Source organism: Pan troglodytes, chromosome 17, assembly GCF_028858775.2.
Source record: "Pan troglodytes isolate AG18354 chromosome 17, NHGRI_mPanTro3-v2.0_pri, whole genome shotgun sequence".
NCBI classification, from domain to species: Eukaryota; Metazoa; Chordata; class Mammalia; order Primates; family Hominidae; genus Pan; species Pan troglodytes.
This window is the reverse complement of record NC_072415.2, coordinates 21,360,835-21,385,880: the sequence shown is the minus strand read 5'-3', so window position 1 is coordinate 21,385,880 and position 25,046 is coordinate 21,360,835. Positions and strand designations below refer to the sequence as shown.

General features: G+C 41.8%; 1 protein-coding gene and 1 pseudogene across 10 annotated transcripts in view; one reads left to right on the top strand and one right to left on the bottom strand.

Annotated features, from left to right (window-relative positions):
* The window catches only part of RALBP1 (ralA binding protein 1), a 62,722-nt gene extending 37,972 nt beyond the window's left edge, over positions 1 to 24,750 (top strand). For all 10 annotated transcript variants that reach the window (XM_001138420.7, XM_054672026.2, XM_001138511.7 and 7 more), the window contains 9 exons: positions 80 to 378; positions 3,939 to 4,397; positions 9,276 to 9,625; positions 11,717 to 11,878; positions 12,869 to 13,000; positions 17,984 to 18,091; positions 20,477 to 20,598; positions 20,845 to 20,968; positions 22,815 to 24,750. In XM_001138420.7, coding sequence (XP_001138420.1) covers positions 135 to 378; positions 3,939 to 4,397; positions 9,276 to 9,625; positions 11,717 to 11,878; positions 12,869 to 13,000; positions 17,984 to 18,091; positions 20,477 to 20,598; positions 20,845 to 20,968; positions 22,815 to 23,081 — 1,968 coding nt within the window. In that variant the 5' untranslated portion in view covers positions 80 to 134 and the 3' untranslated portion in view covers positions 23,082 to 24,750. The remainder of the gene's footprint in view (positions 1 to 79; positions 379 to 3,938; positions 4,398 to 9,275; positions 9,626 to 11,716; positions 11,879 to 12,868; positions 13,001 to 17,983; positions 18,092 to 20,476; positions 20,599 to 20,844; positions 20,969 to 22,814) is intronic.
* LOC112206320 (U2 spliceosomal RNA) lies at positions 5,218 to 5,359 on the bottom strand (annotated as a pseudogene).
* Positions 24,751 to 25,046: the final 296 nt, after the last annotated feature.

The window sequence follows — 25,046 nt, the reverse complement described above, 5'->3', positions numbered from 1 at the left end:
ATTTTTGATTTGTAAATGCTGTGGTGTTTTTGTTCCTTGGTGTTAGGTGACTCTGCTAATGTTTTTTCTCTTGGTGCAGGTGTAATGGATAGGTAACAGAGAAGACCTCGTCCCTTCCTAGTCAGGGCATCAGCATGACTGAGTGCTTCCTGCCCCCCACCAGCAGCCCCAGTGAACACCGCAGGGTGGAGCATGGCAGTGGGCTTACCCGGACCCCCAGCTCTGAAGAGATCAGCCCTACAAAGTTTCCTGGATTGTACCGCACTGGCGAGCCCTCACCTCCCCATGACATCCTCCATGAGCCTCCTGATATAGTGTCTGATGATGAGAAAGATCATGGGAAGAAAAAAGGGAAATTTAAGAAAAAGGAAAAGAGGAGTAAGTGCCATTTTTTCCTATGCCTAGATATTTTTATTTTATTTTGTTTTACTTTATTTTATTATTGTTTTTTGGGACAGAGTCTTGCTCTGTTGCCCAGGTTGGAGTGCAGTAGCACAATCTCAGCTCACTGCAACCTCCGCCTCAAGGTTCAAGCAATTCTCATGTCTTAGTCTCCCGAATAGCTGGGACTACAGGCGTGCGCCACCATGCCCAGCTAATTTTTGTGTTTTTAGTAGAGACAGGGTTTTGCCATGTTGGCCAGGCTGGTCTTGAACTCCTGACCTTAAGTGATCTACCCACCTCGGCCTCCCACAGTGCTGGGATTACAGGCGTGAGCCACTATGCCTGTCCTAGATATATTTTAAATAAACTTCCACTCTAATTACATGTACCAGCTGTCTTCTGGAAACATGTCAAGGCAGAGACTCTTGTTTGATTTTTCTGTTCTTTATTTTTCAGGGTCTCAGTTTTTGTATATTAGAGTTGTATTTTGGGATCTTAATCTCACAAATAAAAATACTGAGTTTCCAGAAATGGAAAAGTTTTCTAATGGATATTTCCTGAAGTAATAATTCAAAATAATGTCTAGAAAGATATTAAGCTGGCCACAGTGGCTTACGCCTATAATCCCAGCACTTTGGGAAGCTGAGATGGGAGGATTGCTTGAAGTCAGAAGTTCAAGAGCCTGAGAAACAAAAATTTAAACCATTAGCTGAGCATGGTGATGTGTGCCTGTAGTCACAGCTGCTTAGGAGGCTAGGAGATTGAGGCTGCAGTGAGCTATGCTTGCTCCACTGTAGTCCAGCCTGGGTGACAGAGTGAGACTCTGTCCTCTCCTCCGCTGACGCCCCACCCAAAAAAAGGTGGATACTGGAATTTTCCCCTTAAAGCGTCTTACTTTTCTTGGGTAGGTCGTGTTCGCTATTTGGGGTACACTTTTTTGGAACCTTCAATAAAGTAGTTATTTATCTTAAGCAAATACCATGATACATTCCATTTGAGGTCCTATTCAGTAGGGAGGATGAATCATTTGAGCGTGGCTTTTTAGTATGTTAAAAGCAAATAAAGTGAGTTATGTTAAGTATTCCTTATTTTGAACTTCATGTTATTTTAAATTGATTTGTTTTTGAAGAATTACGCAGAGTACACAAATTGTATACAACTTGATGAGTGGATATGCCTGTGTAACCACTACAAGGATCTGGAAATAGAGCATTATCAGTTTTCTTTTGGTGCCTCTTTAAAGGGAATCACTTACCCCTCCCATAAGTAAACTTCTTTTATTGTTGATTGATGCTGCCTGATTTTAAACTTATGCATACTTCTATTTGTGTCTAGTTTCTTTTACCCAATATTATATGTTAAAAGTAAAAGTTTTAGACAAACTAAATTTAATGGGATTTTTTTTCTTTTGTGTTTTTATTTTGAGACAGAGGCTTGCTCTGTTGCTCAGGCTGTAGTGCAATAGTGCGATCACGGGTCACTGCAACCTCTGCCTCCCAGGTTCAAGTGATTCTCCTGCCTCAGCCTCCCAAGTAGATGGGATTACAGGCACCCGCCACCATGCCTGGCTAATTTTTGTATTTTTAGTAGAGACAGGGTTTCACCATGTTGGTGAGGCTGGTCTCAAACTCTTGACCTCAAGTGATCCGCCCACCTCAGCCTCCCAAAGTGCTGGGATTACAGGCGGCGTGAGCCACCCTGCCTTGCCAGTTTAACAGAGTTTAATTGAGCAAAGAACGATTAGGGAATCCAGAAGCCCCTAAACCGGAATAGATTTAGAGTGACTCTGGGGCTGTCACATGGTCACATAATATTTATGGACGGAAAATGTAAAGTGACACACAGAAAACAGAAGTGAGGTACATAAACAGCTGGATTGGTTATAGCATGGCATTAGCCTTATTTGAGCAGTTTGAACAGTTGCCCCCCTGTGATTGGCCGAAACTCTGTAATTGGTACAAGAGTAGATTACAGTCTGTGTACACATCCAGTTAGGTTACAGTTCCCTATGTTCGGAGAAACCTTTAGGCCAAACTTAAAATACATGAGGAGGCAGCTTTAACTTAACATGTTTGTTAGATTCATTCATGTTATTCCATGTGGCAGTAATTTGTTCATCTTTGCACTAGATATTGTTTCATTGCATTATATGTTAGAGTTTATTAATCTGTTCTACTTTTGTTGCTTGTTTGGGTGGTTTTCAGTTTTTGACTGTTATGAATAGTGCTTCTGTGGTGTACATGTTTTTGTATTTCTGTTATGTTTATGCCTGGGAGTGGAATTGCTCATTTGTAGGCCATGTGTATTTCGGCTTCAGTAGATCCCTGCAAAACAGTCTTCCAGAATGCTTGTACCAGTTTACCTTCTCACCAGCAATGTATGAATATTCCACTTGCTAAAGCATCATGGTATTTTGTCCTTAAGATTCTTGCCATTCTGGTTGGTGTGGGGTACATGGTATTTTAGTTAGAGGGTAACTTAGGAAATAACTGTTATCTTTTATATAATAGCTTGCAAGGTAGCTAGCTAAGGAAAAGAATTAGGAGAGTTACAGATATTAAAAAAAACAACAACAAAATCAAACGATGACAACTCTGACATGGTTGGTAAAGCAATTGGGCACATTTGTCAGTGTGTGAAAAACCAGAGGTTTCTGATGCAGGGAAGTGGGCCCAGTGGATTTGGCCACCATCTAAAGATGAGGGAATTTCCCAGTTCAATCCTCTACTTAAAAGAGTCTGCAGTTCCTGCTGCAGTCTCCATAAAGAACTTAGCAGCTGGTGACAGGAGAGTGAACTGTCATAGGAGAATAACTGAAACACATAAACAGTAGTGCAGTTCGTCATGCTCTGAGATTGCCTAAAGTTATAGGCTAGGCAGCACTTAGCTGGAAAAGCTAGGGTAGGTAAAGTGAACACAGGTTGAGTATCCCTATTCCGAAAATCCAAAATGCTACAAAATCTGAATCTTTTTGAGCACTGGCATGACACTCGGAGGAAATGCTCATTGGAGCATTTTGGATTTCAGATTTTTTGGGTTAGAGATGTTGAACTGGTATAATGCAAATATCCAGAAAAATCTGAAATTTGAAACACTTCTGGTCTCAAGTATATCAGATAAGGGATACTCAACCCGTAGTATGTTAGAGGACATGACTCACATGATGAAAGGATGCTCGGTCTACTTTAGAAAAGGATTCATTCCATTAGCCCTCTATGTAGAGCCTTTCAGGTGTGTGTATAATGTTTGGTTTGCCTGAATTCCACTTACACACATATGTAATATAAACCCTGTTTCCCCTCCTAATACTGTAAGGATGGTAACTGCTATCTATTTGTCTCCCTCTTGTGGTCAAGAGATGTCACTGCAACATCTCTTTTTGAGAAGAAACCCATTTCTTTGCTGGGAGTGCCCAGGAGGAATTGGCCAAGAAGTGAAAAGCTAGATTAGCTGGTGCCAGGGGGCACGGTTTTTTGGTTCTGTTTTTAGAAAGCATATGGACAGTTTGACATTAAACAAACATATAACTTATACTGTCTCTGTTTCTTTGGCAGCTGAAGGCTATGCAGCCTTTCAGGAAGATAGCTCTGGAGATGAGGCAGAAAGTCCTTCTAAAATGAAGAGGTCCAAGGGAATCCATGTTTTCAAGAAGCCCAGCTTTTCTAAAAAGAAGGAAAAGGATTTTAAAATAAAAGAGAAACCCAAAGAAGAAAAGCATAAAGAAGAAAAGCACAAAGAAGAAAAACATAAAGAGAAGAAGTCGAAAGACTTGACAGCAGCTGATGTTGTTAAACAGTGGAAGGAAAAGAAGAAAAAGAAAAAGCCAATTCAGGAGCCAGAGGTGCCTCAGATTGATGTTCCAAATCTCAAACCCATTTTTGGAATTCCTTTGGCTGATGCAGTAGAGAGGACCATGATGTATGATGGCATTCGGCTGCCAGCCGTTTTCCGTGAATGTATAGATTACGTAGAGAAGTATGGCATGAAGTGTGAAGGCATCTACAGAGTATCAGGTACTGGGAATGTGCACTTCACTTGATGGTTTTTAATAATAACTTCACTTTCATTTTTCGAAGGAAGAAAAAATATTGTGAGGAAAATTTGGCCTGGATCCTAAGCCTTATTCATTTCCTTGATCCTCCCAGTTGCACAAAAATCCACCTCTCTCCCCAGCCTTTCTTTGGTGTTCTGGCATTTGTTTTTTTTTATATTTCCTTCCATTAGGAGGATTTCACGTTAGTTGTTCATAGCTTGCAGCAGCCAGGACTAAAACAAAGTGAAGTATACTGGCAGCATTGCTTAACAGGGCTGCATTCAGACCCTGCTTTTTTTTTTCTTTTGTTTGTTTTTTTTTTTGAGACAGAGTCTCGCTCTGTTGCCCAGGCTGGAGTGCAGTGGCGTGATCTCGGCTTACTGCAACCTCTGCCTCCTGGGTTCAAGCGATTCTCCTGCCTCAGGCTCCTGAGTAGCTGGGATTACAGGCGCCTGCCGCCACACCCAGCTAACTTTTGTATTTTTAGTAGAGGCAGGGTTTCACCATGTTGGTCAGGCTGGTCTCGAACCCCTGACCTCAGATGATCTGCCCTCCTCGGCCTCCCAAAGTGCTGGGATTACAGGAGTGAGCCACCACTCCCAGGCGCCTGCTTTTTTTTTTTTTTTTTTTTTCCTTTCCCCTCTAAGCAGAGGCTCAGTGGTATGAGGGCCATCAGCAAGAAAAGAAAGGTTAACTGTGTGAAGGAAGCTTCTTGGCCAAGAGACATGTTTATGGACACAGTCATATAATGCATTTCCTTAGCTCAGCTAAGAGGCATGACATGCTTTTGGTTTTTGTTTTCTTGGTGCACGGTTCTTAGAGTTAGTGCAATACCCGCTCAATACATGGAGTGGTCCAAGCAAGCTTCTGTTCCATCTCCCTGCTCCAGAAATCCTAGAACAGATACTATACCCGACTTTAGCCAAAAGACCAAGAAGCAGTAAATGTTTAGGCCCCACATGTGAATGCTTTGGTCAGCTACATGCAACTATTACATATATTAGCAAAATGGATTTTCTATTTATCTTTATCCCATATGTATACAAATTAAATTTCATACTTGGCAAGAATGTGTTCTGATTGGGTATCTAAATCAAGCAATATGTATATTATTTAAAAGTAAAAAGATTTCTTAGAAAGTGGTATGACTTTTATACCAGGATAGGATGAAAGCCCTGACCTGTAGCAGCATCTGTGTTCCAAATTATTACATTCCCATTATTCAGTGTCTTGGTACCTCATCAGTTTCTGTTTAGAGATTTGTTTTATAAAGTTAATTGTTGGCTGAGGCAGGAGGATCACTTGAACCCAGGAGTTTGAGGCTGCAGTGAGCCATGATCGTACCACTGCACTCCAGCCAGGGCGAGATTGAGACCTTGTCTCAAAAATAATAATAATAATACTTGTTGGTCACAAGTATTTTCATGACGAGTTGTTAAGTCATACACATGTGGAATATACAGAGAGATAGACTTAGTTTTTTCATTTAATTGGTTCATACGCAATTCTAGAAGGTAGATTTGATACTTAAGTTTTGCTGAGAAAGGGCAGATATTTTTGATAATTGGGAAAACCGTTACATAATCCACTAGATTACATGCCATTATTTAAGAGTATTTTTGCTAAAATGTTACTTTTTTATAGAAAATTAAATAAATTAGGCATTGAATTTGAGTTTATAACTCCTTAGTATTATATAAATATATTTAAACAAATATTTGATTTTTATGAATAATTGGCTAGGCATGGTAGCTCACGCCTGTAATCCCAGCACTTTGGGAAGCTGAGGTGGGCAGATCACGAGGTCAGGAGACTGAGACCATCCTGGCCAACATGGCGAAACCCTGTCTGTACTAAAATACAAAAAATTAGCCAGGAGTGGTGGCGCACGCCTGTAGTTCCAGCTGCTTGGGAGGCTGAGGCAGGAGAACAGCTTGAACCCGGGAGGCGGGGGTTGCAGTGAGCAAAGATCGCACCACTGCACTCCAGCCTGGCAACAGAGCAAGATTCTGTCTCAAAAATAAATAAATAAATAAATAATAGTAATAATAATATACTGAATTGATTTTTAAACATTTAAACATTAATAACATAAGTTGCTTCTCTCACATGGTCTTAATAGCCATGAATTAGTTTTGTTTTAGGTAAAAGTTTTTCTGAAAAATTTCCACAGCTTTGTTCAAAGGATTCTTTTTGTCTCTGACCTACTTTTAATGTCTGCATTTTTTTTGGAAATTCAGAGTCATAGAACTCTTCTCTGTGTGTAAAAGCATTCAGACAGAGCTGCTGCCCATCCTTGCAACAGCTAGGGGCTGAGCTCCTGCTCTGCTGAGTTTTGGGTTTATTCTCTAACCTGTGGCAGTGTGCTGTAGTCAGCCCGACTTATGCTACTGTCATGGACAGTGCTAATAATAATACTGCCTTTTGCTGGAGATGTTAGTTCTCACTTATTCATTTTAAGACCTTTTGCTGGAAGTGTTAGTTCTTGCTTATCTAATTTTAAACGAATATGAAAGACAATTTAAGTGATTTTGTACATTTTAATTTACTCATCTACATTTTCTTGTATTTTTTGGATTAAAGTGTACCTGTATGCTCTTTCTCTCTTTCTGTGGAACACTTCATTTGTAGTGTCCAATTTTTAAAAAGAAAACATTTTGATAACAGTTTCAGAGTAATGACAAACCAAACACACATTCTAATTGTCTACTTGTACAATTTGTTGGGTAGGTACTGTAGGGGGAAGAATTAAATATACATGAGGAAGAGAAAAATCTTTGCCAAGAATTTCAGTTATTATCACTTATGGTTTACCCATATTGTCATAGAAGTAAGAAAATGGGAATTATTTTCTAATTTTCTGTCACAAAATAAAGATTATATAAAAATAATAGTGTTATTTTTGTGTTTTGTTATTGATTTTATTTTGTCAATACTGGATAAGTTACAGATTTATCATAATGCCATTAAAAGATTTTCACAAAGGATAAGGAATGCCAAAGTCCAGATGTAAGGAACCACTGTCAAGTGCTGTTCAGCTTAGACTGCATTTACCCGCAGAAACTATCAGCGTTAATTTGTAGCTTGTTTCACATAATTGGCTGAAAGTGTTAAGTATTAAAAACAGCAAAAAACTACTTTGTGTTCTTCTGAGCAATCATCACTAAATTACGTCACTTAATGCAGATTGTACTAAAGACTTAAAATCTTATGTAATGTTTGAAAATCATTTGCTTTAGTTTCCTTTTGTTCAATAAGCAAAACAATTTGATTTTAGAAACCCAGACTTTATTTTTTTTGTTCCAGCTCTGTTCAGATTAAGGTTATACTTAAAAGAATCCAAACTTTAAAATAGAAATTAGATGGGGATGATTTAATGGAGAATAATTTTCAAAGTGTTTGGGTAGCTAATTCACCGTTTGCAATTACAGTACAATATTTACACATAAAAAAGTAATTTACCCACAACTTTTTGGAACATACTTAGGTACACCAAGCCACATTTTTTTGTGGTCAGTCTTGTGACTTGTTAGAAAAAGCAGCTGGCTGCCTGTGTAGAGCCAGACTTACACTTGGATTGTAGTTTAATTTTTGTCTTTTTACCTTTTTTTAAATTTTTTTGAGACAGAGTCTCACTTTTCACCCAGGCTGGAATACAGTAGTGTGACCTCGGCTCACTGCAACCTCCACCTCCTGGGTTCAAGCGATTCTCCTGCCTCAGCCTCCTGAGTAGCTGGGAGTACAGGCACCCGCCACAATGCCCGGCTAATTTTTGTATTTTTAGTAGAGACAGGGTTTCACCATGTTGGCCAGGCTGGTCTTGAACTCCCTACCTCAGGAGATCCACCTACCTCGGCCTCCCAAAGTACTGGGATTACAGGTGTGCGCCACCGTGTAATGTTTTTACATTAAAAACAAATTCCTGAATTAATGGGCATATTTGCTTAATATATCCATGGTTGCTTTGACTTCTGTTCTGACTGTTGAGCTTTTCAAGTATCATTTAACTTTTGGTTAAATTCACTTTTGAAGTTAGTTTTTTGGGGTTTTTTTTGTTTTTTGTTTTTAGATGGAGTCTTGCTCTGTCACCCCAGCTGGAGTGCAGTGGTGTGATCTCGGCTCACTGCAACCTCTGCCTCCCAGGTTCAAGTGATTCTCTTGCCTCAGCCTCCCAAGTAGCTGGGATTATAGGCACACACCACCACGCCTGGCTAATTTTTGTATTTTTAGTAGAGACAGGTTTTCGCCATGTTAGCCAGGCTGGTGTTGGACTCCTGACTTCAAATAATCCTCCTGCCTTGGCCTCCCAAAGTGCTGGGATTACAGGTGTGATCCATGGTGCCTGGCCTGTTTTTAATTATTATTTTTTTATTTTTTGAGACAGTGTCTTACTCTGTTGCCCAGGCTGGAGTACAGTAGTGCAATTATGGCTCACTGCAGACTCAACCTCCCAGGATCAAGTGATCCTCCCAACTCAGCCTCCCAAAGAACTTGGATGACAGGCGCACGCCACCATGCCCAGCTAAATTTTGTATTTTTTGTAGAGATAGGTTTTGACCATGTTGTCCAGCTAGTCTCGAATTCCTGGGCTCAAGCTATCTGCCTGCCTCAGCCTTCCAAAGTGCTGGGATTACGGGTGTGAGCCACTGCGCCCAGCCAAGTGTAGTCTTACATGTTAGTGTTTACAGAGGAACTGTACGACCTTTGTGCAGATAAATATTTCATAACAAGAGGTTTGTTGTTGGTCAGGTTGTTGTTCTCATCTCCTTAGCAAGGGTGGGGATAATGGTAAAGAAAACTTGTGTGTTTGATTTTCTTTTCTCAGTATCTTCTCTCTTCTGAATTTGAATGTTTTAAGGAATTAAATCAAAGGTGGATGAGCTAAAAGCAGCCTATGACCGGGAGGAGTCTACAAACTTGGAAGACTATGAGCCTAACACTGTAGCCAGTTTGCTGAAGCAGTATTTGCGAGACCTTCCAGAGAATTTGCTTACCAAAGAGCTTATGCCCAGATTTGAAGAGGCTTGTGGGAGGACCACGGAGATTGAGAAAGTGCAGGAATTCCAGCGTTTACTCAAAGAACTGCCAGAATGTAACTATCTTCTGATTTCTTGGCTCATTGTGCACATGGACCATGTCATTGCAAAGGAACTGGAAACAAAAATGAATATACAGAACATTTCTATAGTGCTCAGCCCAACTGTGCAGGTACATGGTCTTCTCTACACATATACTCTCTGGTACTGACATTGGGGAACTGATGTAATTTTCTATTGCTGAGTCACATGTAAAGCAGTGAACTTGAGAAGATAGGTAATGGATTAGCTTGAATACGGGTCTTTTCCTTTCATAATTTGGACAGTGTCGATGTATAAGATAATGAACATACTTGCCCTTTAGCTTGTAGTGATGTAATTTGAATGCGGTACAGTCTTTGATGTGGGTTTATAAACAAGACCTGATGACAAGCATCCTTCATTAGGGGAGGAGGAGCCCATGGCATCTACAGTTACAGAGTTCGTGTGTAGAATTTTAGAGATGCCAGTTATTTAATCAATAGCATTATTGCTTCATTAGATCACAGACACACATCAAACTCAGGCACAAAGGGACCTGTCATTAATTGTTTGGTCAAAGATTTAGCCTGAGGATTTCATTCATAAGGATGGATCCTAGAGAGACATGTTATAGGCTCTGAATCTGAGAAGGAACTTCAGGGAATTGGGTAGTGTGTTAATTGGTATCTTTTTACGACATACATACTTGGCTTTCCTTTATTGCTGCTCAGTTGGTGCTGTCATAGAGTATATGTTTTCTTTTAATTACAGTTAATGATATTTTACTCAGGCCAATAAAAAGGGAGATGATAGGTTATATTTATTATCTTAAGCCCTCTTTTTGGCCAGTATTCTGAGTCACCATAAATCACTGTCACTGTTATTAGAGAGCGTTTTCATTTACTAAAGAGCGTTTCAGTCAGGCGCAGTGGCTCACACCTTTAATGCGAGCACTTTAGGAGGCTGTGGCAGGAGGATAGCTAGAGGCCAGGAGTTCAGCCTAGGCAACATAGCAAGACCCTGTCTCTACAAAAAAATTAAAAATTAGCTGGGTGTGGTAGCATGTATGCGTAGTCCCAGTTACTTGGGAGGCTGAGGTAGGAGGATTGCTTGAGCCCAGCAGTGAGCTATGATCATGCCACTGTACTCCTCTCTGGGTGACAGAGCAAGATTTTATCTCTAAAAAATAAAGATTCTTCTGTTACTCATTGATTACACTTTGAAAGCAAAATGTTTCTCAGATTTTAGTTTGATCATTAGGATTTCAGGATCTGGTAAATATTACATTGATACTTAATATTACTATAATATAATAGAGATGGTTGTATCATAGAAGAGTCAAGTGTGTTGTAAGAGTAAGTTTTAGGTAGGAAATAATTTCTTGTAGTAGCTTTTCAGCCAACCTAATGCCCTGGCCTCCTAGCATATGAACATCCATACTTAAATGCTGGCTGTGTCCAGGTATTTGTTTCTGGAGTGAGGGCTTTCAACCTCAACCCAGCTTTACTACTGTGGCGCTCCCACTTCCCTCATGGTCCTCATTCAGTCCATTGCATCTGCTAAAATATGTCAAAGTAAGTTGAAAATAAAGAATATGAGATGTTTTAGCCAGGCATGGTGGCTCACGCCTGTAATCGCAGTACTTTGGGAGGCTGAGGTGGGTAGATCATTTGAGGTCAGCAGTTCGAGACCAGCCTGGCCAACATGGTGAAACTCTGTCTCTACTGAAAATACAAAAAAATCAGCCAGGCGTGGTGGCACACGCCTGTAATCCCAGCTTACCAGGGAGGCTGAGGCAGGAAAATTGCTTGAACCCGTGAGGTGGAGGTTGCAGTGAGCTGAGATTGTGCCACTGCACTCTAGCCTGGGCTACAGAGCGAGGCTCCATCTCAGAAAACCACAACCACCACCACCAACAACAAAAAACACACAAAAAATAAGATGTTTTAATCAGTTAATATTGTAGTGATAGAAAAAATAAACAAATGGATGGCATCAACTTCTCTATCCTTTTCTTGACTTTTTTTCCCTTCAGATCTTTCTGGTGCTTGAATACATGATTTAACTCATATTTTACCATTTTCTTCTTAAATTGGCTATTAACTAGCAAAGACTGTGTTGTCATTGCTGGGTAGAATTTTCTTTATGTGTCCAGGATTAAAGGATGTATTATGTAATAGACACAAATAAGTGAAATAGAATGATAGTTTTAATGGTTTTCTTGTAAATCTTTTTTTCTTAGATCAGCAATCGAGTCCTGTATGTGTTTTTCACACATGTGCAAGAACTCTTTGGAAATGTGGTACTAAAGCAAGTGATGAAACCTCTGCGATGGTCTAACATGGCCACGATGCCCACGCTGCCAGAGACCCAGGCAGGCATCAAGGAGGAGATCAGGAGACAGGTGTGTGCACCCTGCCAGCCACAGCCTGCCTCCGCATTGGCCGTTGTGGAGTCCAGTGGTGATGGGCTCTTGTTTCCTGAACACTTTCTGTGTGTCTGGAGCTATGTTAGGCACACTGAAGTCAGAAATTCCCATCTGGTACTGTTTCATGCCAAATAAGTCGGAATACCATGGTGGAAAGAGCATAGTTTTTGGAATCAAAACACCTGGCTTTAAATTCTTGCTCTGATCTAGTTAACTGATTTTAGGCGAATTCTTAACCACCTTAAGCACTGGTGTTCTTGCTTTAAAATGGACCCTCTTATAGGATTGATGTGAAGATTACCCCAAATGAGATAATACATGAAACATGCCAGGCACGTTGTAAATAGTCTAAAGATGTTTGCTTTTTCTGGACAAGGTTGCTGTCATCAGCCATATTTTATAGATAAGAATATTAAAATTCAGGGAAGTTAAGTAACTTACCCTGTGTGACATGATTACTAATTACAGACCCAAGATTTGAGCCCAAATCCTGGGATTTTTTACTATGCTATTTTGATGGAAGTAACAATGCCGTGTGTGTGTGTGTGTGTGTGTATGTGTGTGTGTGTGTGTGTATGTATGTAATAAATTCAAGACTAAATAAGAAAGTTAATTACATTTGATTATTTATTTGCATGCAATTTATCAAACCCCTGCTTGCTTTTCTTCCCTTGTATCTGCCCTGAGCTCCCAATGCTTACTAGTTAATGATGATGACGTTGGAGATGGGGATGTGGATTAAGTATTATTGAACCAATACAAATTAGTGAATAATTAATAGGCAAAACAATAAGAATGATTTTTCAATCATATCTTCAAAAAAATAATTAGTGCCATTATTCTACTCTAATGAAATAAAGGATAATTGAAAAATAGTTGATTCTTCATCTTTAGAAATTGCACGTGTTGTTAGTTTAAGATAAGAGGATATGAAATGCAACTAGGTGTGTGGCATTTGCTTTCTAGGAGTTTCTTTTGAATTGTTTACATCGAGATCTGCAGGGTGGGATAAAGGATTTGTCTAAAGAAGAAAGATTATGGGAAGTACAAAGAATTTTGACAGCCCTCAAAAGAAAACTGAGAGAAGCTAAAAGACAGGTGAGTTATTATTTTGATACCTAATGTTTATAATAGAATGTGTTTGAGTCTTTTATGTACTTTATGTACTCTTTTTTTTTCTTTCTTTCTTTTTTCTTTTGATGTTGACCAGGGTGGTCTCAAACTCTTGGCCTCAAGTAATCCTCCCACCTCGGCCTCCCCCAGAGTGCTGGGATTACAGACATGAGCCACCACCCCCAGCCCAAGTTCTTTCTGTTAAGAATATTATAATGTCACTTGAAGTGAACTTCTCTGGTGGGACATTTATTCACTAAAATGTTTCTAGTCCTATATTATTGATATTGCAGCCTGGTGTCAGTCACATGTTTCAGTGCAATCTAGAAAGTTGTTTTTTTTTTTTTTTGAGACAGGATCTTGCTCTGTCACCCAGGCTGGAGTGCAGTGGCACGATAATGGCTCACTGTAGCCTCGACCTCCTGGGCTCAAGGGATCCTCCTACCTCAGCCTCCTGAGTAGCTGGGACTACAGGTGTGCGCCACCATGCTCGGCTCATTTTTTATTGTTTGTAGAAATAGGGTCTTGTTATGCTGCCCAGACTGGTCTCAAACTTCTGGGCTCAAGCAGTCCTCCCACCTCCCAAAGTGCTAGGATTATAGGCATAAGCCACCATGCCTGGCCTAGAAAGTTTTGTTTTAATTAAAAATGATTTTACTAAAAAATTTGTCATTTCCTGCTTGGTTATACCTGTAAACAGGGCTTTCTACGGATGAAAAGCAGGCTGGATGGTGACACACCTTTGGGGACTGCTGGGGAATTTAAGGCATTTAGAATTAGTCAGCTCTTTGGAAATGTAGTGATGAGGGTCACCTGGAAGGCCCTGAAGATCAGGAGAGATTCTATTTATGTAATAATAATAAGAGTGGCCTGCAATACCTGATGAGTTTAGGGTATGCCAGTCAGACTTTTGAGTTCCCTCTTGTTTAGTGTGTGTTGCTTGGTTCTGGGACTGTGAGTGTACCAGCCACAGCAACGGTAAAATCCCAGATCTCTGGATCACCTTAAAATCCACATTGCAGATCAACTGCAGCATCTAAACAGCACATCCAAGGAACATTAGTTAGCCCTTGCCTGAATTGGGGAACATGATAGTAGGTCTCTGTTGTGGTTGTGTTAAAGAGACAAAGACAACCTGAATACTTCTGTTTCTTTGAGGTTAGAGATTTGTATTAATGTGGAGGATAGCTTTGTCACACGGGGCACATTCATGGGACTTTTACATGTGCGCTCCAGGATACGTAATCTAGCAGAAGCCCTCTGCGTATTTTTCTTCCTTCTTTTTCCTAGCTCACTAGGTTATCTATCTCTTGCTTCCTTTATGTGTTTTTTGTTGTTGGTGTTGGTGTTGCTGTTAAAATTTTCCCTTCATGTCTCAGCCTAGAATCAGGTATTATAGATGGACCACTCAGGCTTCAGGGGCAAATTGTAATTGTTAATCATATAGCATTGCCAGTCAGCCTTTAAATGAAGAGTCCCCTGACTGACCTAGGACAGGGCTGATGGAGGTTTGGCTTTTGTTTCTCTTGCTTCTACATCTTGCCTAAATAAAGGAATCATGGTATAGCAGCCAGAACCAATATAAGAAGGGATGGATTAACTTTGCTTTACCGATTTTCCCGATGCTATGTTTTCACGCCAGCTCATTAATTCACAAAATGCACAGAAGATTCTACAAAAGTCTAATGTATTTTTATGTATTAGCAATGCACAATTGGATATTGAACCTAAAAAAAAAAAAAGAGACCTAAGTAAATGGAGAGATAAATCATGCATGTGGTACAGAAGATTCAATATTGTTAAGATGTTAGATTTTCACAAATTTCAACTTTGAGGAATAAATGACTTTTAAAGACAGAAGTAATGTAACTTATCATATTAACAGACTAAAAATAAGAAAAACCCACAACATCATATCAGTAGATGCAGAAAAAGATTTAGTAGAATTCAATACTTATTCATGATAAAACTCCCAGCAGATAACTTTCTCAGCCTGATAAAGGACATCTACAAAGAATCTACAATTATCATACTTAATAGTGAAAGACTAAATGCTTACCCTAAGATTGGTGTACACTGCAGGGATTTCTGCTGTTACCACCTCTATTCAGCATTGTACTGGACGTTCTAGCCAGTGCAATAAAGCAAGAAAAAAGACACGCATATTGGAGAGAAATAAGTTTTTATTCTTGGATAACATGATTATCTGCTGAGACCAGCTTGCTCGGGGAGACCCTAGCCCAGTGGCACTAGAGGAATTAAAAGACACACATACAGAAATATAGAGGTGTGGAGTGGGAAATCAGGGTTCTCACAGCCTTCAGAGCTGAGAGCCACACACAGAAATATAGAGGTGTGGAGTCTCAGCCTTCAGAGCTGAGAGCCGCTTATTGATAGCAAGCCAGTGATAAGCATTGTTCCCATAGATTATAGATTAACTAAAAGTATTCCTTATGGGAAATAAAGGGATGGGCCGAAGTAAAGGGGTGTGTTCTGGCTAGTTATCTGCAGCAGGAGCATGTCCTTAAGGCACAGATCGCTCTTGCTATTGTTTGTGGCTTAGGAACGCCTTTAAGCAGTTTTCCACCCTGGGTGGGCCACATGTTCCTTGCTCTCATTCGGTAAACCCACAACCTTCCAGCGTGGGCATCATGGCCATCACGAACATGTCACAGTGCTGCAGAGATTTTGTTTATGGCCAGATTCTGGGGGGCCTATTCCCAACAATTATCTACATATAAAATCCTAAGGAATCTACAAAAAAAGAGCTAATCAGTGAGTTTAGCAAGGTTGTAGGATACAAGACCAGATATACAAATGTCTAGTGTATTTCTTTATATTAGCAATGCACAATTGGATATTGAACCTAAAAAAAAAAAAATAGAGACCTAAATAAATGGAGAGAGAAATCATGCATGTGGAACAGAAGACTCAATATTGTTAAGATGTTAGATTTTCCCAGATTGATCTGTGGGTCCAACCCCAATCAAAATCCAGACAGATGGTATTTGTGAAAATGAATAAGCTCTTCTAAAATTTATGTGGAAATACAAATGACCTAGAATAGGTAAACAGTTTTGAAAAAGAACATAGCCGGAAGATTGGAGGACTCTTACTACCCGATTTCAAGACTTACTACAAAGCTGCAGTTCATCAAGACAGTATGTATTGGATAGGGATAACATACAGAATAGAAAGTTCAGAAGTTGACCTACACATATCTGGGCAATTACTTTTTTTTTTTTTTTTGAGATGGAGTCTCACCCTGTTGCCTAGGCTGGAGTGCAGTGGCGCAATCTCAGCTCACTGCAAGCTCCGCCCGCTGGGTTCACACCATTCTCCTGCCTCAGCCTCCCGAGTAGCTGGGAATACAGGTGTCTGCCACTACGCCTGGGTAATTTTTTGTATATTTAGTAGAGACGGGGTTTCACCGTGTTAGCCAGGATGGTCTCGATCTCCTGACCTCATGATCCACCCGCCTCGGCCTCCCAAAGTGCTGGGATTACAGGCGTGAGCCACTGCGCCCAGGGGGCAATTACTTTTTAATGAAGATACTAAAATAATTCAGTGGGGAAGGGATATTCTTTTCAACAAATAGCGCTGGAACAGATGCAAAGAAAAAAAACTTGACTCTATCTGTAAAACATATGCAAAAAATAGCTTGAAATGAATCATAAACTAAGACTAAAAAAGCTTCCAGAAGAAAAAAAAAAACAGGAAAATATCTTACTGACCTTGGCTTAGGCAGTAATTTCCTAAATAGGATACAAAACCTATTATAAACTATAAAAGAAAAATTTGATAAATTGAATTTCATCAAAAATTTAAAAATATGCTCTTCAACAGATATTAAGAAAATAAATATCCAAACCAGAAGCTGCGACAAAATATTTGCAAAAGCTTGTATCTGATAAAGGACTTGATTTTTTTTTTTAAAGTTTACAGTTTAATAAGAAAACAACCAATTTTTAAAAGGCAAAAATTTGAACAAATACTTTACCAAAGATCATATATAGATGACAAGCACATGCAAAGACTCTCACCATCATTAGTCATTAAGGAAATACAGATTAAAAGTACTCTGAGATAACAGTATACATCAACTAGAATAGGTTGCTCTTGGTAACGCAAAATGGTGTAGCCATTTTGAAAAACAGCTTGGCAGTTTCTTATAAAGCTAAACATGCGGTTACTTACCATAGCACCCAGCCTTCCCACTCCTAGGTATTTATCTAAGAGAAGAAAGCATTTGCCCTCACAAAGCATGTGCGAAATGTTCCTAACAGCTCTAGTTATAATAGCTTACAACTAGAAGGAACCCCAATGTCCATCAGTTGGTGAATGGATAAACAAATTGGGGTACATTTATTCCATGGCATGTTGCTCAGCAACTACTGATACAGACAACCAAGTAGATGAATCTTAAAAGCATTGTGCTAAGTGGAAGAAGCCAGATAATCACACTACTTACTGATTGATTTAGTTATGAAACTCAAGGAAAGGAAAAACTGCAGCGATGGAGACCAGGACAGGGGTTGCTAGATGCCGGCAGATGGTGGAGGACCCCAAGGGCACTTTGTGTGGCAATGGAAACATTCTAGAGCATGATGGTGGTGCCGGTTACTTGACTTTATGTTTGTGAACACTAAATTCTGTGCTCAAGATTTACACTCCTGACCACACCCTCCCTAAGTATTACAATAGGTAATTTCTGTGGAAGGGTACCAGAAATGGCAAGTACATTCACCAGAATTGAGTATTTTTCACAGTGCAGGCACAGACTCAGATCTCCATGTTATATTCCAAGCCCAGTTACCAAATGCCCATCCAGCTAGATGGTTCATCTGACTGTTATTGTTTCAATTCTAGGAAATGAGAAGGAAACGTGTAGATTGGTGGTGGTGTGATATGTTGAATATGTGTTACATATAGGCTGACTAGTTCTTTTTTATTTGTCTTATTTGACAGGAGTGTGAAACCAAGATTGCACAAGAGATAGCCAGTCTTTCAAAAGAGGATGTTTCCAAAGAAGAGATGAATGAAAATGAAGAAGTTATAAATATTCTCCTTGCTCAGGTAACCTAAAATCTTTTTCTCTCTTTTGCAAGACTCTTTTTTTTGTTTTTGAGACAAAGTCTCGCTCTTGTCCCCCAGGCTGGAGTGCGTCGAAGCGATCTCAGCTCACTGCAACCTGCAACCTCCGCCTCCCAGGCTCAAGCAATTCTCCTGCCTCGGCCCCCCGAGTAGCTGGGATTACAGGCACCTGCCACCACGCCCAGCTAATTTTTGTGTTTTTAATAGAGACGGGGTTTCACCATGTTGGCCAGGCTGGTCTAGAACTCCTGACCTCAGGTGATCCGCCTGCCTCAGCCTCCCAAAGTGCTGGGATTAACAGGTGTGAGCCACTGCACCCGGCCTGCAAGGCTCTTAATGGTCATTTAAAAATAGTAACTTGAGAAGCTCTACTACAGATGTGAATATTTTAACCAAAATTATAAAGTGATTTTGAGGGCCTGTGTCTGTTTTATTTGTCCCTTCCTTTATGTTGTGTTTGTTAAAATGTTCAGTTATGGTGAAAGAAACTACCTTATATTCAGTAATGACTCTTTACTGGGCATTGTTCTAGACGTTTAATCTCATTTAGTGTGCACACAGGTCCGAATTATAGGTCTTTTCCCTAATTTACAGATTAGTGGTACTTGTTCCATATTAATGAGATCAGACTTTTAAAAATATTTTAAAAACCGTTGTACCTGGCATTACAAAGTCTGGAATCCTTGAAATGTAAGATACAGATTTTATCTAATAGTTGTTGCTAATAACACCTTTTAGATATTTTGATTTTATTCTTTACAGGTGAAAGTCAATTGTTGGAGGCAAATTGTCTTATTAGTCCTTCATTGATTTAACAGATATCCCTTTCGTGCCTACTGTATTCCAGGCATAGAGCTGAAGATGAGCTCATTTCTTTCTGAAGTTCTCAAGTCAGCCTCACTTTGTTCTGGAAATTGCCAGAGTTTAACCAGAAAGGAATGAAGTTCTAGGCTCTGACCACAGTGTGTCTAGGGTTCCAGAAACTCGTGTGGTTTCCCTGAAGCCCAATAGGTTTCAGTCCTTCTGTGTCGCCTCTGAAACATGCGTTGTTTTGCCTCTCAGGAGCACATAGTTTTCCTTGAGAGGATGAGTCCCAGATTATATCTTTGTTTCAGGGTTTTTCAGTCTGGTGTTTGTTGGAATGTCAGCTTTAGTAGGTATGCAGAGGTACAGGAAAGACATCTGTGTTCAAAAACATTTGGGCAGTACTGTGTCCTTCATCTCCTGGAGAGACGTTCTCAGCGCTGTTGGTGTTTGTGGGTAGTTCATTTTGGCATGTGACCATGGTAAATAATTACCTACTCAGTACCTGCTCATTTGGAAAGAACGTCTGCACCCAGCTCCTCATCCCCACAGCCACCTTCTGTTACTCTCTTAAGCTTTGTCTGCCTTGCTTCTTTTCTCTAAGTCAGAGGGGCTCTCTAGATCTTGGGCAGATAGGGATTTTTTCCCCATTCTTTTAATAAGACTGATGATCTTATCAATCTTAGAAATGCATATTGTGGTAAAGCAGAATATTGACTATTTAAATACCTTTGGGCCAGGCATGGTGGCTCACGTCTGTAATCCCAGCACTTTGGGAGGCTGAGGCGGGCGGATCACCTGAGGTCAGGAGTTTGAGACCAGCCTGGCCAACATAGTGAAACCCTGTCTCTACTAAAAATACAAAAATTAGCCAGGCGTGATGGCAGGCGCCTGTACTCCCAGCTACTCAGCGGCTGAGGCAGGAGAATCACTTGCACCCGGGAGGCGGAAGTTGGAGTGAGCGAGATTGTGCCACTGCACTCCAGCCTGGGTGACAGAGTGAGACTCTGTCTCAAAAAAAAAAAAAACAACCCTGAGGACTTTAAAGAGGACGGTGGCTTATGGAAAGGTGAAAAAATTTCTGTAATATCTTTCCTTCCCACTGATCTGCCTTAAAGGTGACGCTGACACCAGCCAGACATCTCTTGGATCCTTCTTTTCCTAGTGACCCCATCAAAGGTCACCATGGCCCTGTATATGCCTACTTTCCTGAGAGATGGGGAGGCATTAAGAGTGGGAAGCCGAAGCCAGTTTCATCCCTCAAGTCCTGGCTTTTCCCTGTGGGGGCCTCACAGGGGCCTTTGCAGTAGGAGGATATGGGGTTCCTGTGTGGCATTTTGTTATTGAGAAAAATCTAGTCATTCCCCCAAAATAACTTTACCTTTTCTCAAAGAAGCCTTTTCTTGACCCTAATGAAATAGGATGTTTTTGGTTGTGCAGTACATAACTCGTGTTCAGCACTCAATGGGGCTCAAGAATTCAGGGCAACATGGGAGACCCCAAACAAGTGACATTTCCTGGACTAAAACTCTCAGAGCTGTTCACCAGTGATCATTATTTCAGGAGAATGAGATCCTGACTGAACAGGAGGAGCTCCTGGCCATGGAGCAGTTTCTGCGCCGGCAGATTGCCTCAGAAAAAGAAGAGATTGAACGCCTCAGAGCTGAGATTGCTGAAATTCAGAGGTAAAGGAAAGCCGAGGGTTTTGAAGCTTCTGAGAATGTTTCTTTAAATATAACCATAATTGTTTTAGCTCTCAGACTTTCCTACAAAAGAATTAGGCATGTGAAATTCATCATCTTTAAGTTTCTTATTTATCAGGTCCTAAGAATGGTGTTATATTGAGTAGAGTCCTGAAAACATGGTAAATATAAAAGGAGGTCACAGACAAGCACATCCAGTAGCATCTTCCTTTGTCTCTCATCTTGCAGTCGCCAGCAGCACGGCCGAAGTGAGACTGAGGAGTACTCCTCTGAGAGCGAGAGCGAGAGTGAGGATGAGGAGGAGCTGCAGATCATTCTGGAAGACTTACAGAGACAGAACGAAGAGCTGGAAGTGAGTTTTGGGGGGAAATAGCCAAAACGCATACTAACTTTTAGAAAGTTGTAGAGACCACATATTTCCCCTCAGAATTGTCCTTCTTTTTCTTGGTCACCAGCTGGGAGGCTGAGTAGAGAGGAATTTAGGGGGACATCTCACCGAGAGTCTGTGGGACTTGAGCTAAGTGCGGGCCAAGCAGATGGCACCTGTGTGTCTTCCTCAGGCTGTGAACTGGCGTTCTGTGACTTTAGTGTGACACGTAGACCTTTCTCCACCCGATGTAAAGGCAAGCCTCACCTGACTGTGTCAGCTTGAGCAGCTTTGAATGACCTAGTCTCTGTTCCCAGAGAAGGTGAACAGAAAAATCAGCGCTAGTGATGGAAGAACAGTCTCCCGAGTCTCCCTGTGGGTGAAGCAAGAGACAGAGTTTCTCTTGGCCTCAGCCTGAGAAGCAGCAGGTGAGAGGGAATCGGCGCTAAGAAACTAGGAGAGGCTGCACAGTGAAGAGAAGGCGGCAGAGATAAAGGTCTAGATCACAGTTTCCCTTCTTACCCCAAATAAAATACTGTGTCCAGATATTTTGCCTAAGGATTGAGTGAGAGAACATACCCTCTTCACAGAAAGGAATCTAAGGATAGAGGGACAGCTCTGCATCCCTCATTTGGGTTCGCTCAGTGGCTGGTGCGAACCAGAACTACACCCTGCATAGAAAAGCAGAATGCCACACACAGCCACCCTGCACAGGAGTCCTCTCTGCCGAGCCTGCGGGCAGAGCTCAGAGGCAACCACAAAGGTTCAAGGCAGAGACCCTTGCTGCAGCAGGAATGTGCTGTGGGAGGAAGCCCTGCAGGTGCTGGGACCAGGGTTGCTGGAGCTCCTGTTCAGAAAGGCCTCACATTGGCACCTGATGTTCTTTTCTTAACATTTTAAGATCGTATTAAAACTCGGAGTAGGAAAACAGAATCCAGAAGTATTGTACTTGGGGTGTAGGCTGAATTGCTGTAATAAAGAGAATAACATAGTGGTTTAAACAAGATGGTGTCTCTTGTGTGGCAGGCGGTCCAGCCCATCATCCTCCACACCACTTTTTTCCATGTAGGGTCCAATGTGGCTGCTCTGTCTTGCCACTCTTAGCAGGACTAAGTCAGCAGGGAAGGGATCAAGGCATGCCCAGTCGCCAAGGGCAGGGTGCATGCGTGGCACTCGGCGCTTGCGCTTACACCTATGCCCCCTTCGCAGAGCCTAGTCCATGCCACACCCATGCAGGGGAGGCTGGCACCTGCCACAGAGCGGAGGCCACGGCAGCAGGGCCGCTGCTATTCCTCAGGACCTAAACTTTGCCGAGTACGTCCAGATGATTTAGAATTGATAGTAATTTTCTGAAGTTTGATTGAGTAGGACATTTCAGAATTACCGTAATACTATTCACAAAAGACAAAGGATATTCACCTTTGAAACAAATCTAGTTTTTTATCTGATCTCTAACTCCCCTTTCTAATTGCTGCTAAAATTACTTTTATTTTCTCCTTGTTTAAGGGCTGTTGAGAAGCCAGTTCAAAGTTATAAGTTGTCTATTTTAAACACTAGGATACTGAATTATTAAAATAACGGTTTTCTGTTGGCACATGGATGTGTTTCTCTCTAGTAACCAGGAGCAGGGGTTCCAGCCTCACATTCTCAGGAGTCACGTGGCTCACTGTGCACTGTGCATTCCTGCTGGGTTTGTCTTCTGTTTCACAACCCATTGACTTAAACAAAACCAGATTCCTCTGTAGGATGCCCTTGCTAACCGCGCTCTGCTCCTGAGAAATCGTCCTCTGACTTCCTTAAGTGATAACTGCCCTTTCTGTCATTCCCCAAGATAAAGAACAATCATTTGAATCAAGCAATTCATGAGGAGCGCGAGGCCATCATCGAGCTGCGCGTGCAGCTGCGGCTGCTCCAGATGCAGCGAGCCAAGGCTGAGCAGCAGGCGCAGGAGGACGAGGAGCCTGAGTGGCGCGGGGGTGCCGTCCAGCCGCCCAGAGACGGCGTCCTTGAGCCAAAAGCAGCTAAAGAGCAGCCAAAGGCAGGCAAGGAGCCGGCAAAGCCATCGCCCAGCAGGGATAGGAAGGAGACGTCCATCTGAGCAGCCTGCGTGGCCGTCTGGAGTCCGTGAGACTGAAAGGACCCGTGCATCTTACTGTAACCCGGGGGCCAGGCCGGCTCTCTCGCTGTACATTCTGTAAAGGTGTCTTCTCTTCTCAGACTCTTCCTCTGTCACACGTCTGACTCCTTCGCGTCAGGCTCAGGTTCCATAAGAGAACGAAGCAGTGGATGCATTGTGGGCTTTAGGGACAGATGAGTTTTCCAGATAGTGTCAGCTTATTTGAAGATTAATTTTCTTTGTTAACTTAAAATAACTATTTTAACCCTTGAGTGGCTTCTTTTTAAACCAAAAATCGTCTTTCTTTGCTTTTTTATCACAGCAGAATCAGGATCTCTTTCTCATTCAAGGGGGGAACCACACCAGGTCAGCGCTGCGCCTGCTGTGGCCGCCGCGAGCCACGCCCTCTGGGATCTCTGGTACCGTCACTCTTGCTTGTGCCTTCCACAACTTCTCGGTGCAGATCCCTATGGGGGAGCTGCCTCACGTTCTCTGACTGGTCAGAGCAGCGCCTGGTGGGTGTTCCCTGGCCCACTCTCCTCTCTCCTTCTGCAGTTCTAAACCACAGTCCATAAGCCCGAGTCACCAGGACGGCCTATCTGGCCACAGACGGGCTGCCTGTGGAGCCTGCCCACCGGCCCCCGGCAGTGCAGGCCAGCGGGGAGGAGGCTGCCCGTTCCTGCCAGTTCCTCACTGCGGGGACCAGCAAAGGCCTTCTCACTGGGTTGGTCAAAGGTAGTCACCTTGGCCTGGTGCATCCACAGAGGATGTTGTTCAAACCAGAAATCTTTTAAACGACTGACCTTCCTTAAAAACAGAATGACTCCGGTTGCTTGCTTGGGCTAGAATGTACACGTCTCCTTGCCTGAATAAGCCATATATATGCTCTTAAACAAAAGTTTGAAATTATCCATATCATCTCAGTGAACCTACTGGTGGACTCCCAATTGACAAGATTGAGCAATAGAAAAAAATTCCTTTCCTTTGAATGATAGCTGTGATTCACCCCACCCCATTTTCTTGTTTCTGGTCCATCCAATGAGACGGATGCTCTGATGCTCTGAGGCTTCTGGGAGGCTGGGCCCTGGAGGCAACGTGCTGCAGGCGCACTCTGTCAGAGTGAACAGCACCGCAAGACAGGCCAGGCTCGTGGCTCGGAAGACAAACCCCACACACACTCAAGGGGTCGAAAACAAACCCCACACGAGGGCTCTCACCTCCTTCTCCTAGGTAGTATTTATTTTCAGCACCTGTTTGATGCAGTTTTTAATCCTCTACCTATTGCACTGTTGTGACTCGTTGGCCATTATTTGATTTTTGTACGAAAAAAAGCTTTGTTATAGAAATCAGCATACTATTTTTTTAAATCTGGAGAGAAGATATTCTGGTGACTGAAAGTATGGTCGGGTGTCAGATATAAATGTGCAAATGCCTTCTTGCTGTCCTGTCGGTCTCAGTACATTCACTTTATAGCTGCTGGCAATATCGAAGGTTCCTTTTTTGTTTGTGTAAACTCTAATTTCTATCAAGGTGTCATGGATTTTTAAAATTAGTATTTCATTACAAATGTCTCAGCATTGGTTAACTAATTTTTGCCAGGACCATTATTGATCAAGCAAATAAATTCAACAGCCATTTGGGAAAAAGAAAAGCTTCTAGTTTTTTTGTACACATTCTTTCTGTGAGGAGATTGAGTACTCTGCAGCTGGCGAGGAGTTGGTTGAGGCACTTCTTCAAGGCCAAGGGGGAACACAGTGTTTTGTTTCCAGCTCACTTTGTATCCCTCACCTCTGCAGACACGGGGAGAACCCCGGACCCCTGGCATGCATGCTGGCAGTGGCATGCCTCCCTTCCACAAGCCCATGCTGCTGCAGAGGGAGCCTGTGTTTGCAAAACCCAGTGGACTGGGCTGGGGTCTGCTGTCTGAGCAGCTCCTGGCTCCGGTGG